General features: G+C 33.4%; 2 protein-coding genes and 1 non-coding gene across 3 annotated transcripts in view; 1 reads left to right on the top strand and 2 right to left on the bottom strand.

Annotated features, from left to right (window-relative positions):
* LOC106620759 (uncharacterized) overlaps positions 1-10,203 on the bottom strand; it is a 40,176-nt gene extending 29,973 nt beyond the window's left edge. The window contains exon 1 of the transcript XR_011395892.1: positions 9,853-10,203. This is a non-coding gene — a transcript (uncharacterized protein). The remainder of the gene's footprint in view (positions 1-9,852) is intronic.
* An 808-nt stretch (positions 10,204-11,011) lies between these two features.
* Positions 11,012-13,090, top strand: Dlish (Dachs ligand with SH3s). The gene is made up of 3 exons (XM_014239369.3): positions 11,012-11,226; positions 11,497-12,596; positions 12,667-13,090. Exons 1-3 carry the CDS (start codon positions 11,181-11,183, stop codon positions 12,829-12,831), a joined length of 1,311 nt encoding a protein of 436 aa, XP_014094844.2. The 5' UTR covers positions 11,012-11,180; the 3' UTR covers positions 12,832-13,090.
* Snx16 (sorting nexin 16) lies at positions 12,918-15,278 on the bottom strand. The gene is made up of 3 exons (XM_014239370.3): positions 13,830-15,278; positions 13,630-13,766; positions 12,918-13,567 (listed from the first exon to the last, which is right to left on the bottom strand). The coding sequence occupies exons 1-3, from the start codon at positions 14,979-14,981 to the stop codon at positions 13,513-13,515; spliced, it is 1,344 nt and encodes a 447-aa protein (XP_014094845.2). The 5' UTR covers positions 14,982-15,278; the 3' UTR covers positions 12,918-13,512.
* Between the last annotated feature and the right edge of the window lie 36 nt (positions 15,279-15,314).

The following is a 15,314-nucleotide window of genomic DNA, read 5'->3' as shown; positions in this document are numbered from 1 at the left end:
TTGGAGCAAACTTCGTATACCCTGTTCAGGGTATAAATAATGCTCTCTAAATTGTTTGAGTTTATAAATAAATACGTTGTGTGTTTGTATGTATTAAAGATTGTATGTATGTCTGCGAATATGCAAATTACAATCGCCACTATCGTAACAGGCAACTGTGCTAATGCTCGTTTAATTTACAGCTATAATGTCAGCAATTACAACCTCAATGCATTTTTCATTTGCCCACCACCCAATGATCCAATATTCATTGCGCTAAAGACCTTAAATTGCTTTAGTAGACTGAGGCGGCATTCACTGACAGCTTACGATTACGTCGGCTTTAGCTGAGGTTTGAGATTGTTGAGATTTTACGAGTAGAAAACAAACAAAAAAAAATCAGAAAATAAAAAAAATATTTTTTATTGCATTTTGTTGTTTTTATCATGAGTAGGTAAAGCAAAAGTGTGTTCTCTTCTAAATTCGACCAATAAAATATCCAATAGAGGTTTTTTTTAAACCTACCCATATTAGACTTATATTTTATTTGGTTCAACTCTAGCAAATACGGCTCCATGAGCTCAACAAATTTATACTTAAAAAAATATAACTTAAAATAAGGGGAAAAATTCCTCGAAGCAGAGTTTGGGTAGCTTAAACTGCAAACATTTTTTTATACTTTTCTCGCGTCTTTTTATGCTTTAAATTTTTTGTAACAGCTCTTACAACGCTTAAATCGAACAGCTGAGTCATAAAAGCAATTAAAGCCTTTTTTGGTGTAGCCGAATATTTATTGCCAAAAAATGTACAACATTTAGCGAACATTACGACCTAGATACATCCATACATTCACACATAAAGAAGTATCGGAATTTTCAGCTGTACTTTTATTTTTTTGCGTCATATGTTGCATACCGCAAGGCGCCCAAGCCAGTTTGGTAGCAAACCACACACATAATGGCATTCGCACATACAGAGGTAATTGCATTTTAGCCTTTGTGGCATTATTTGTTATTGGCTTTTATTGCTTTCGTTCGCCAATGTTGTTATTGGCTTCGGCTGTGGCACCCTTCTTTGTTGTATTTGTTTTTCCTTTGTTCTTGCTCGTTGCATTTGCTAGCCGTCACTTATACTGTAAGTGCAATAAACGTCCTTGCGCTGAATTTCAGTGACATTACAAGTTTGCAGTGCTTTATTGCTATTGTTGTTGTCGCGTTTTAAGTATTTGTAACTGCACAACGATTAAATTACTTTGGCGCGACAGTGTTGGCAATAAAAATAGAAGATGTTCAGGTGTGTAAGTTGGATTGAGGATTTCGACGCCGGTTTAAAGTAAAAATTTATGTAAGAAGATTAAGCGGGAAGTGAAATTGATTGGTATGTTTGGTATCTCCATTGCTTTGATTAACTTGCAATCTAAAACTTTTCTGACTACGTATCATAGTCATAACAACTCGTAGCGTTGAACACCGGATTAGTATATTGTTAATAATTGTTAAATCAAAAGCATTGCATGATTTCACTATTGGGTAATGCTTTCTGCTAATCCACCTACAAGAACCAAAAGATTTCTTCAATGCACTGAAACTTTGAAGCACCTAGCTACAGCCCAGAAGAGTTCGGTAGCAGTTTTATAAAGTATTTGTTTCATCTCTTTGCTTATGGAAGCAGCAGAAAATTAGAGAATTTATACCTAAATAATAGATAGTGATAAGGGTTCTCAATAGATACTAATGAAAGAAAATAGTTTTTTTCGGACAAAAAAACAGCTTATACAAGATTATCAAATATTAACCGGACTGATCTATTTGAACAGCGCGCACAAATCGAATCGTTTGTTTTTTCTATTGGAATCACAGCTATGGAATCGTGGAAAATATTCCAAAAATGTTTTCGGGAGTCCACTTTATCACGAACATAAAGTTGATCTTACTCTTTTGCAAAAGCGACGTCGAGTAGAGTTTGTAAAAGAGTTGCTACAGCGCGTAGCTGAGAACGCTACATTCATCAAACGCATCATTGCTGGTGACGAGATGTGGGTTTATGGGTCTGTCGACGAAACTGTTCAACATCTAGCGAATAGCGCTCCTAAAATGAGTCGAAAATGAAAAACCAAAATTCACTGTAGGAACTAAACAGCTGCACGAATGTATTCGTTTTTGGAATCATTCTCTTTACTCTCAAAACATGTACAATATTTGCAAATGTTATCTATAAGAGCATGCGAATGAGTGAGAGTAAAATATTTCACGAATGGAATGCGTATTATCATTTTTGTAGCGGAGCATTCTTTATTCTCGTTTCATTACTCTTTAGTTTCGCTTTTTCAACTATATATAAGCGAGTACTTGAGAGTACTCTATGTCAAGCGCAGCTTTGAATGCAAGAAGAGGATATTGCGACGATTGTGCATAGATTGGCAAGTGTTTAAAAAACAAAAATATTACGGGTTTTCTTAATTTCTATTCCTTTATTTCGAGTTTCCGTTTCTGGTTTTATTGAAGAGTTTTTTTTCAAGCACAGTAGTGGGATAATTTGATTGTTTTAATATAAATATTGTATTGCGGGTGTTTTGTAATAAAAAAGAATATTAAAAAATAATAATGGCTAATTTAAATGTAAATAGTAATATGTCAACTGATGAAAACACTTTTGTTAATAACAATGCTATGGTAAAAAAAAAAACTGCAAAACGGAACATACAAAATTGACATTAAACGAGGAAAGAGCAAAGTATGGAATACCTTTGGAATTATTAAAAATGAAGAGCATGAGGCAATTCCAAATTTAGTTTCGTGCAGAAGTTGTTTAAATGTTTATAAATATAACAACAGGAGTACTTCGAATTTAGTGAAACATAAATGCTACATTTTAGAAAGCTCTTCACAAGCGTCAGTTGATAAATTTCAAGTTGATCCAGAATCTAAAAGGAAGATGGTAGGCATTTTTACTCTATGGTGTGCAGTAAATACTAGACCTTATAGTATCGTTGAGGATAGTTGGCTTAAGGAATTAATAGAATTTTCAATAAGTATTGGAACAAAATTTGGTTCTAATGTTGATATTGATAATTTACTCCCTCATCCGACCACTATATCAAGAAATATTAATAGAGTATATGAAATTTATTTTGAAAAAACTAAGTTGGAAATAAGTGCGATAAGAGATATTGGTTTTGGAATTACGTCTGATCTTTGGACAGACAATTTTTTCAAAAAAACGTATATAGCTGTTACAATCCACTTCGTGAAGGAAGGTAATTTGGTAAAACGTTTGCTGGGACTTAAATCTATGGAAGAAGAAAAATGTACACGTAAGTAAATTTCCTTTTTTTACTACCTTTTGAAGCACAAAATATCAAAAGTCATATCTAAACGGCGCTTCAGCAAATGCATTACATTTATAATAATATTTTTAGATGACAACATTTTACGAAAAGTAAAGGCATTGCTACAAGAATTCAACTGCGAGTTATCCAGAAATACCTTTATTGTAACAGATAGAGGTTCAAACATGCTTGCAGCTTTTCGCACTTACAACCACATTAAATGCATAAATCATTTGATTAACAATGTATTGCAAAAATCCATGCAAAGTATACCTGAAATATTAAATTTAGGCCGTTTGTGCTCAGAACTAGTTAAATATATTAAAAAATCCGGCAAAAACTCTTTTCTACCAAGAACCTTAAAAAGTTATTCACCTACCCGTTGGAACACTCATTATTATTTATTCGAGTCCATTGAAAATAACTGGATGGAGATTTTTAAAATTTTAGAGGAAAGTAATCAAATACAGAGATTTGATTGTATAAATCTAAGTTATATAAAACTAATTCTTCCCTTATTGAAATCTTTTGAAGAAGCTTCTAAGCAATTAGAAAGTGATAAACATCCGACATTGCATTTATCAATTATTTATGTACATAAGCTGAAAAAAAAGTGTACAGTAAATTTAGCAAACTCAACAATTATAAAGACATTAAAAGAAAGCTTAACAAACTATTTGGAATCAGTTGTTATGGATAACTTAAACATTTACCATAAAATTGCGCTGTTTTTGTTTCCACCTGCAAATCAACTATTGCAATTTAGCGAAGAAGAAAAAACCCAAATTAAAGATAAATGCATGAATTTGATGTTAGGATATATATCAGACGGAGATAATGACAGAAATATAGCTCAAATAGAGTCAGAAAGTAATGAGCTTTTCAGCGATTTCGTGAAATGTCAGTCAATTTGCAATCCAACACAACGCGTTGAAAGAGAATTTAATCGATACCGGAGTTTAGACGTAGCTTTTACAACTAGTTTTAATATTTTACAATGGTGGGAATTGCATAAGGATGAATTTCCTCTTCTTTACAAAGTATCGTGCAAAATATTAGCAACTCCGGCAAGTAGTGCATCCTCCGAGAGGGTATTTTCCGTAGCGCGTAACTTACTTTCAGAAAAAAGAACACTTCTTGCTTCCGATAAAGAATCCGTCAACCAAATAATGTTTTTAAATATTAATGTTGCAGAAAATGATTTAAAAAATAATATTATAAATACCACTTAAAAATAAGAATATATGTACATGAGTATGTACTATATTACCAGATGAATTCTAACTTAAGTTTTCCTTGAAATAAATACATATTTTACTTTTGTTTTGTTTGAATTAAATATATATGTAAATATGTATTTAAGTATAAGCATAAGTTATTTTTATTTATTATTATTTTAAAATAAAGTCCATTTACTATTGAATTTTTAATTGTTAATGTGCATTTAATTAATTATGGATTTTTACAAGATATCGCTATACAAATACGTATAGTAGCAAAAATAATCAAACATATGCCAATTTAGACAAATCCACAAAATGCATTGTTTTTCTAAACTGTGGGAAATTCCAAGATTTATGAATTTTTTTAAAATTCCCCAACATTAAAAAGTTCTATTCAAATACCCGCAACAAGACTAAAACAATTTAAATGCATCAAGATATGTTAAATATTTCTGCGTTTAAATGGGGACTCTTTTGTCGCTCATTATCATTATTACCATGAATGTGGAGAACAATAAGCATAATACCCGCCTAATGGTTTCAAAGAAATACTGAAGTTGGGATTCCCTAATCCGTCAGAATGTCTTGAATACCCGCTACTAATATTTTCAAGGCCAAATTTATAACAGAAATATCCTAACCTTCTGGGAAGTATTAAAAATCCATAATTTTTTACACCATATTATCACTATTTATTATAAAACATCCTTGAATTAATTACAATTCTTGTTTTAAATAAAATGAGATTCGAACTAAATCCTTTGCGGTTAAAATAAATAAATATGAAAGCATCTTAATATTTTATGTAAATATGAAAAAGTAAAAGTAACTCCATTTATATTAGAATTCATTTATGTATATAATATTTCATTTAATACCGCTAAATGTTATTAAAAATTTAAACTAAATATTTTTGAGTATCTTCATTTTCTCCTTATTCACAATTTTTCAAAATATAATATTTCTATTATTCTAGGCATATATATTTGCATATTATACAGTTAGCCACTTCATATTTTCCATTCCTTTGAGAGTACTCTCAAGTACTCTACCTCAAGTTGCGAATGTTAAGAATACAAATATCCATTAAGATAAAATATTCATTCCATTCCATTCTGTTCCGCTTCTAATTCATTCTCATTCATATTCGCTTACATAGAATGAGAGACCGATTCCATTCTAAAATCAAGAGAATGTTTTGAAGCTGCAAATAAATACATTCGTGCAGGTGTTTAGTAGGAACTGAAGGCCAACCCAAACGAGGCATTTACCAAGTCTATGGAAAATTGGTTTAAGGTTTGGCATGCCTGTATTGGCTCAGAAGGCAATTTTTAAGGCGTTAATAAAGATTTGTATTAAAATACGTGAACACGCAGTTTTTTTTCAGTCCGGGCCATTTTTGATCATATGAATATGTATTTTTTTCAGGCAAAAAAACTTAAAACAGCTAATATTGCTTGATCTACAAGAACATAATATTTAGGAAAAATTATTATTGACTGCAATTCAGAGCATATGTAAATAAGCTATAGTGTTCGCTAAATTGGTCAAATATCACGGCGAGGAGCTACTCAAGTTCAACTCCTATATAGAATAGGTATATTCGACTAGACTATTGGTACTCAGAAGAGCTTCTCGACCCATTTGAGACGAGCATATCGGCATATGATTTAATTAGGCTTTCTTTGATGTACAATATTTTTGCGTTCATACTCGAATATAAATTTGGAGCACTCACTGATGCAACCTATGCAACTAAAGCGCCTTGCTACTCATTGTCTCACCATAAAGTAAAATAGCTAACAACAAAAACTTAAATGCGCTTAAAAGGCAAAATGCAAACCAAACTGGTTTCCTAATATCGTCCAAACAGATGTGTAAATTTAATTTTTAAACTAAAAACTTTGTTCTATGCCACCTCCAAAGCACGATCCACCCAGCACTACAGCTGTTTTTTATTTACTTTTATTGTTGGTTTTGTGCCACCTTTCGAACGACTCAGTGCCGCCGCGTTAATAACACTGCTCAGCCGCTAATAGTAGGCGTTGTATTGTATAAATAAATAATAAAAAAACGCAAATTACCTTTGCAATGGAATGGCGTGCGAGTTGCAACGCAGCGCCAAATAGCTTTGGCCACAAAATGCGACAGCGCTGCAACAGCACAGGTCAATGCACTAGAATCGCCTTAGACGAAATGCCAAGGCAAGCCCGCGGCGAAATGTTAGCTAGCGCAGTCACATGATCTATTAGTGTGCAAAAAACAACAAAAAAAAACACTGAAACTAAAAAAGTAAATGAAACAACAAAAAAATAAGACAAAGAAATATTTCATTGCAATTATGCGCTGTTATGTGCATTTGTGTGTGCATGTGTGTGTTTTACGTTGGCATTTGAGTTTCGTACTCGCTGACACGTAGTCACTTTTGTTTCATTCAAGCGCTGCCGCCGCTCATTGAGTTTATAGACGACTGTGCGGCTGGCTAATGAAGCAGCTAGACGAAGTGGCACACTCGCAGCTCTTTTTTGTTTGCCCGTTAAATAACTCTCAACAAACAAACTCAACAAAAATGGTAGTGAAACACGTCGCACGAAGTTGTTTGGCAAGATAAGAGATTTCTAAAGTTTAGCTATCATGTGATCGCCTGCATATTGCAAGCGTCTGTCTTTATGGGTTAATTTTATGTGCGGCCATTCACTAACACGTTCGGCAACTCGCTTATTCAGTCGCTAGCTTATCGGCGCTTACGGTCCGGGTTGACTAGACGGCGGAATGATCGGGGAAACCAACAAATGGCGCCATAATAATTATTATCTTATTACTGTATATGTGAAGGCAGTGTTTACATATTTGAGGTTAAAAATTTTTATTGAAATTTTAAAATATTCAATATAACATTTTTAATATTTAAAACTTAGTGGTTGACTGCTGAGCGGCTTTTTTTAAGAAGTTTTATTTATAGTTTATTTTAAATATACAAAAAACTTATTTACTTTTGAACTGAGCAGTGAACGACTCTGCAAAGATCTATCATCTATCAATATCTACAAGGATGAATTTTTTAGTCCTTCGTTAACTAAATTTTTGATCTACGAGATCATTATTGATTGACAATGCACCACCATTTAGGAGTTAAATCTTAAATGTACGATCATTCTCGAGTCGATAATTTTTTAAACAAAAAAAGCATTATAAGCAGTAATATGAAACTCATTGAAAAAGGTAGATAAAATATCAAAAATGAAAGGAAAAACAATTTACGGGCGATCTGAAGTCAGAAAGGAGAAGGGAAAGGGGTTGGTTGAATTTTTTGGTGTTTAAAACGGTTTAACTGGATTTCCGGCAAAACTACGCGTCTTATAAAAAAAAGTTTAATAGCTAATAAAAACATCTACAACTTTTGTGTTAAAACTTTCTTACTTTCTAATAAACAATTTTTTGGGTTTTTTTATATTTATTTTGTACATAAAAGATTTTTTTTTTATAAAGTTTGGTAAGCTAGAATTTTTTATGTTTCAAACAAACTGTAATTTTTATTTATTTGACATTTATTTTTTCGCCTTATTTTGACTTAATATCGAAAAAGACCGTAATTTGCAATCGAAAATTTTCATGTCAAAAAGCAGTACTTTTTTTTTTGAATTTTATGGGATTTTTGTTCGTTAAAATCTCTAGCTTCTGTATAGTACAACTATGGCGAACTGACTCTGACAATATGCAAAAACAAAAAATCATGCTCCATTTAACGTTTCATAGCTGCTTTATCCTACCATAATTTTTAGATTTTTTACCAGTTTCTAATGCTTCAGCACTGGTCATATTTGGAGATTTAATGGAATACAGTTTCACCTAGATTTCGTCATTTGTGCGTACTTTTTTCAATAACTTTCTTTAGTTTATTTTTTGCATATTGCATTCATTCATGAAACCGCCAATCACATGATATCTAGTGAAGAGCCACTCGTCTACTGATTACAATAGCAAAACCAGTTAACTTGAAAATAAAAGTAAAATATTAACAACGTTTAACGAGACAAGTACTTCTACAGCCAGACAAGTGCAGCGATTGTTGATTGTGTGTGTGGAGTGTGTCAAGGACAATAAATTATTTGCTGCTCATGTGACGAGATCACTTGTTGCTGAAAACCAACAATAAAGGTTACGCTCACTTGTATTTGCTGATGTGCTGTTTGCAATGTAATCCGTTACTGACCCGAACTGTAACGGGAAACACTAAAAGTGACAATACGAGTGGGGCATAAATAGTTAACACCTGCGCTTTGAAAGAAGCGCACGGAAGATCAAAGTAAAGATTATTTTATTATTGTTACTTTTTTGTTTATTTATTTTAGTTATATAATATGTATGTATGTACATAGCCTACATATTATATTCGAACAACCGAAAACCTGTGCTAATTACGCTCCAGCTAACGCACGTATGTTCAGTAAGATAACATTGTAAAATATTTTTTTGGTTTATGCAGCTTCACAATTCAACAAGTGCAACTCATGCCGGAAGTTTTGTTTTTTGCGGATCTAGCTGTTATTGAAATATCTATTTTTGAACTAAAGTAAATTTTTTGAATTGTTACCCATTTTTGTTTCACGCTGTGTTTGCCAGTTAGAGTTTTTATTTTTGGAAAATTTGTATAAGTATAGAAATTCACATATAAAAAATAACGATTTAAATCGTTAAAAAAAACATTTATTTGTTACTAACGAAGAGGAAATTAAAAGTATTTGAAAATTTCGTTAAAGAAATGGAGATAGGCAGCTAATATTATATAAAGATTTTCAAGGAGACATCATAATCAAGAGAAACCACCTTAAATATTCTTATTCGATTTTTTTCGCTCTTATTCCATTAATTGACCTTGGGTTTGTTCTCATTTGAAAAAAGCAACCTTGATCCCTGGACAAGCAAAATATACACACATCTATGTGTATGTGTATGGATATAAGGAGCAACCCTATAGTGGTGCACAACACACACACATACTAACGTTTTTGCATCAAGAATCTCAATCATTCTTGTTCTTGCATATACTTAAGTATATACCTACATACATATTAGCATATGGTGTCACCGGTTTGGAATGCGGTTTTAGAAAACTGATGAAATATGTCAAGGTTATTCATTTGAAGAACACATTTCACCAATTTAGTGATATGAATACGTGTACACGATTCTAACAAATTGTATCCATATTTTCAAGTTTATATACATATGTACATAATTGAAAGCAGCGTGGTTGTACCAGAATCTTCCAGATAGCGCTTTCTCCGTATTGCACAATAGATTTAGCTTAGCATTACTTACCTAAGAACGGTGCAACTGATGCGCTTATTTGTGGTTAAATTCGCAAATCGAATAGCAAGAAGAATCTGCAAACGTGTAAAAATAACTATTTAACCACTTTGGTTTTAATACGGCCACTGCGGCTTTCTAGCTATAGAAAGAGTCGCTGGTGAACAGTTTATTTACTGAACAACGGTTTAACTATATTTATAGATTTAATAGTATTTTAAATCAATGACCGCGATTCTCTATGTACGAGTACATTTGTACAATATTTAATTGATGCACTTGCAAAGGCTAAAACATTTATTTTATATTTCTTCATATAATACACATATACTGGCAATTGTAACATGACATAGGTATTGAAATTGTACCGAATGGATATAAACAGAAATACATTGCAAGCAGAGTTGCCGCTGCGAATTTTTATGCACATATGTTTGACATTTCTATTTTTATATGCAAGTACTAAAATCAGTTGTAACTGTAAATATATGTATCTTAAATTTACATAGAAATGCATTTACCTCGAATTTTCGGTGAGTAAAATTCAAAACAAGGAGACAAAAATCATGATTTTATGAGCAATATAGGCTCATAACGAGCGTTAAACTTGGCAATACTACATAGGTTGATGGTCAAAGAAGAATTACAAAAATATATCCAAACTGCATGTTTATTTTATCTTGACATTCCAGGGATTAAAGAGCGATGCAAGAGAAATTAAGGGAAATCTTATTGGAATATTGCAAGACCAAGAGATAGAGAACAAATTTTGTTCATGAAAACGTATTTTTATGCAGCGTGTATTTCTTATAAAGTAAATTAACTTTTTAACACAGGGAGCAGATAATGTTAATGTATGAAAATTCATAGTATAAATCAATATATCTTTATTTTGATTTCCAACTGGGTTAATGAGATTAAACGTAAACATAAACAATAAATTGCGCACAGTGTTGCACGCCTTAACCCATTTCAAAATTTGGCAAAAATTAAATTTTTATATATTTTAGATTTGTTAACACTTTTATTGCATTTCTTTTTATGCATAATAATTTTCTTTCTAAATTCAAGCTGCTACAATAAAATAATACTATTTTCAATATAAAAATAAATACTCAGTGCTAAAAATCTGCAAATTAAGTTGTTGATAACTGTGAAATGAAATTCCATCGCATAGATGTCGCCCAATTTATCTACTTAGAATGTAGCTCAAAGCAAACTATTTTTTTAAACGGCAAATAAAACTACAACTCATTAAATCGTAACAAATAATTGAAATAATATAATATGAAAGTGTAATTGCAAAATATAATTTAAATTAAAAGTAAAACACTTCGAAAATGGCGTTTTTATGTCCTGTGCGCATGCGCCGCGATAAAAAGAAAGGTAATGTCACTTAACACCACAAACCCGATTTTTACCGAACAACGTAAACAAAAATTAAGAAACAGTTATAAAGTAACAGGAATGTTCCTATTTATTAAATCAAATTTTTAACCTTTGATATTAATAAATATTGGTTTACTTTCTGCAAATACCTGAAGAATATTTGTCTACGGATATAACAAAAGACTTAAGTTGCATACTTGTTTAGTTTTTGTTCTACATTTCCGCAACATTTTTGTAATAATTATTGTAATTTTTATTTTGTTTAAGCCACTAACGCCAACATAGAACGCGATTTACCCATCCCTGGTGTTGGCTTAGGCCGCATAACCGGTTCATCTAGCATAGAAACATTAGTACGTGTTGGCATTGAGAAGGAACACGGGCTCAGTCCAGACTCAAAAATGGTTGTTCTGCACGATTTCACTCCCTGTGTGGATGATGAACTTGAAGTGAAGCGTGGGCAAATAGTCAACATTTTATATCGTGAAAACGACTGGGTCTACGTAATTGGCCAGGATACGCGACAGGAAGGCTTCATACCATACTCATACTGTGCGCCGTACAACACACAGCTGGCGGATCTTGCTATAAAGAAAAAACTACCACGCGATCAAAATGTCAACGTGCAAGAGCATAATCAAGAGAATATGCCACTTTTGAGTGCCGAGAGTAAAATGGAATTAATTGACGATGTAAGCGCTGTCAACGCCGTCGTAAATGGTAGTAATAGTGGTGCTGGTGTTGTATCTAGCTGTGGCGGCACCAACGCCAATGCGGGAACTATTGGCGCACCATCAAAGAATTCTGAAGTGAATCTGTTACTAGAACCAGAATGCACACCATTCCATAAAGAACCCAGCGGCCGTTATATTGTGCTCTACACATTCATAGCACGCGATGAAAATGACTTATCCGTGGAGCGTGGCGAATTTGTTACAGTCTTAAATCGTGAAGATCCCGATTGGTTTTGGATTGTGCGTAGTGATGGCCAGGAGGGGTTCATACCGTCAGCTTTCGTCTTCCCAGCGGAAAGTGTGCTGCAAACACAACAGAAAATGTTGAATGTATGCGGCACAGTGCAAGATGCAGCTAGTTTGATTGGTGCCGCCAATGCCAATAACAATGCCGTACATAAATCGCAAACACAATTAAATTTAGAGCTTACGGCGGCCAATTTGAATAGTAATTTAACATCATTGGGTCAAACGCTAACCACATCGGCCGCACAATTGGATGCGACATGCATTAGTAACTTGCAACAACAAAATGCAGCACAGCATCAGCAGCAACAACAACAAATTGGTGGTATTAGCGCAGATGATCTGCGTTATCATGGCACTGAGCTGGTGATGCTTTACGATTATAAGGTAAACGTTTTACGTACTAAAGAAATTTGTAAAAGCATAATTCTATCTATATACATATGTGTATTTGTAGGCGCAAGCGCCAGATGATTTGAATGTGCGCAGAGGAGATTGGATCTATGCAGATTTAAATAATCAAACGGTGGATGGTTGGTTGTGGGCTTATGCGCCAAAAACGAGGAAATATGGTTTTATACCGAAAGCATACGCAAGGCCACCGGCCATGACCAGCCTTTAAAATTATTCAAAATTTGTCTTTTACTGTCTTCCGCTTGCCTGCAATAAATGCCTTAAAACTACTATAAGTAAATGAAAGTAAATATATACGGTTTAGTTATTATTTTGTTGTTTCTAAGTATATTTATAAGAAAATTATGTGTATTCTATTTGAAAACATTATTATTGCATTTAACATTTATAGCTCTTAGAAAAATTACGCTAATAAACTATGTCAATATAAGGAAAATCATCAAATATATATACTATTTTTAACTATACATTACATACATTGGTTTTTGTTTTGATTGAAAATCTTTTGTTTAAAAATATTGTGTACATTACTATAATATCGATTTTAAAACTAAAGCACTTCATGTTTAACAAGACAAAATGTATACTAAATATTAAAAATACCATACAGTTCGAGAACGAATAGTTAAGCGTTATTGGAACGCAAATTGCATTTAAGTTACGTCTGATTTTATCCAAATGAAAATAATTTAATTTAATTTAATTGTTGAGAAACTCGAATTTTGACCGAAGTTTTATTTTGCAATTATTGCAGCAGAATATCTTCTCTTTGATTTAATAATTGTTTTTCTAATTGTCGACAGCTATGCTTTGCATAACACATACAATCAATCAATTAAACTTAATATCTTACGTGGTAATTATTTGTGTGAGATGTGTTGTACTTGTTTTAGGGAGTACTCTGCTTCGCAGCAGCGCACTGCATACAATTGGTGGATGCGTCTCTGAAAGAGAAATGCAATGTAAACATTTTGTAAAATAATTCTAATAAGATATATATGATTACTTGATCGCAATTTTTAGCTGCTCTTTTTCCGCAATTTCATCTCTTAGCTTTTGCTGTAAACTTAATATCAATTCGTTTTTGCTATTTATTTGCACTTTTAGATGTGCTATCGTTTCTTCTTGTGCTTCAAAAATTGCCTAAAATTCAAAATTATATTTAATTGTTAAAAAAAATAGACTTGTTAATTGTATTTAACTTACCCTACACTCCTCCATAGATTCAGAGTATGAAGGCGGTTCATCTAGACAAAAGAATTCGCGCACCAATTTGCATTTTCGTAACTCCTCCTTGGCCATAATGGAATTGACAAATATTTGTAGACCCTGCACACGATTATCCAGGAAGACGGCATTAAAGTTGTCCCCAAATATTTTCTTGCGTGGCAACAACAGCGCAACATTTGGAAACAGCTGTTTAAGTTTCGTATTCAAACGAACGAAATCTGTGTAGCGTCGCAACACTAACCAACAATCATTGGTCATTGGGTTTTCAACACGCAATTTGTACACTGTAAAACGCGCACGTTCCTCCATTACCTCATAACCGATTATAGGCACACGCATCACTGTGTTCGGCTCATTTGTGGCAGGATTATTTGATGAAAGTGTTAATACACTACTGGACATTGCACTGGTGCGTTGCGAAAGGTTCGTACTCGAATTTAAACTACATTCGCTCATACGTCGGCGTGTTGGTGAAAGTGTGATGTCATACGTGCCGGTACTAGCGGCGTAAGCTGACTGTGAAAGGTCACGATGTGAGCGAGCACCGGACAACATATTACCTGTGGTACTGGTTGTTGGGTGCTGTAGCGAATCAATAGGTTTACAAATATTTGTACGCAATGTTGTAGGTGGCGTTGGAGTTGTATCACTGGATATAGACGTAGTTTGACTTCCGTCTTGGTAGCTGTGCGAAGAAATGGATTCCAAACACACTTCTGATTTAGCACCAATCAAGCCACGACCTGCAGTGTCTGCTGCATTACCCGTACAACTTTTTAGCAATGCTCTCAAATCGCCATCAGATTTGGTGCGTACCACATGCGCGAAGCTTTCAACCGTATTGTTGTCAATACTTTGCGGATAACGTAGTTCTGGGCTGGAGTGTACTGCGCGATCGAGTAAGGTGTGTTGGTTCTGTAGATTGCGTAGTGAATGTAGACTACTTGATTGTTTAAAAATGGCAGTATTACTAGGCTTCGAAATATTGTTACTGTTGTTAGCACCACTTGCCGTTAATAGCGGCTTGCGTTGTTGTGGAGATGTATTGGATTTCTTAAAGAGCGGTTGGCGTGCGCCAGTTGACGAAGTTTGCTGATTTTCACGTTTCTTAATTGCACGTAGAGACATCGCAGTTGGTTGACGTTTTTTGTGCTGGAATGTGTTTGAACAGGGAGGTAGTGCGTTGGGAACATAGAAATATATTTGCCATTTGCGAAAACATCACAACAATTCTGCTTTGCAAACAGTGTGAGACCAAAATATATATTTTTTTTATTGAATTTATCACAATAAAGATCACGTACAAAAAATATACATATACTACAAACAAATCAACAAAGGAAAACTTGGAAAACAACGGCAATGTACTCCACAAATTCCGTCAGCAAAATTTTGTGTTCTGTTATTTCTGCTTTGATGAGCTATTCTACATGAAGGTTTGTGCTGCGTTTGCATATTTGA

This window comes from Bactrocera oleae, chromosome 4, assembly GCF_042242935.1.
Source record: "Bactrocera oleae isolate idBacOlea1 chromosome 4, idBacOlea1, whole genome shotgun sequence".
Lineage (NCBI taxonomy): Eukaryota > Metazoa > Arthropoda > Insecta > Diptera > Tephritidae > Bactrocera > Bactrocera oleae.
Note: the sequence above shows the minus strand (reverse complement) of the source record. Positions and strands in the feature narration are given on the sequence as shown.

Bases quoted from the DNA above. Each gene is read 5' to 3' on its own strand.
- Dlish (XM_014239369.3), top strand. From the start codon at position 11,181: ATGGCGTTTTTATGTCCTGTGCGCATGCGCCGCGATAAAAAGAAAG. The intron at 11,227-11,496 runs GTAATGTCACTT...ATTTTGTTTAAG, and splicing joins GCGCCGCGATAAAAAGAAAG to CCACTAACGCCAACATAGAA. The intron at 12,597-12,666 runs GTAAACGTTTTA...GTGTATTTGTAG, and splicing joins TGATGCTTTACGATTATAAG to GCGCAAGCGCCAGATGATTT.
- Snx16 (XM_014239370.3), bottom strand. From the start codon at position 14,981: ATGTCTCTACGTGCAATTAAGAAACGTGAAAATCAGCAAACTTCGTCA. The intron at 13,767-13,829 runs GTAAGTTAAATA...TTTGAATTTTAG, and splicing joins AATCTATGGAGGAGTGTAGG to GCAATTTTTGAAGCACAAGA. The intron at 13,568-13,629 runs GTAATCATATAT...TTTCTCTTTCAG, and splicing joins CAGCTAAAAATTGCGATCAA to AGACGCATCCACCAATTGTA.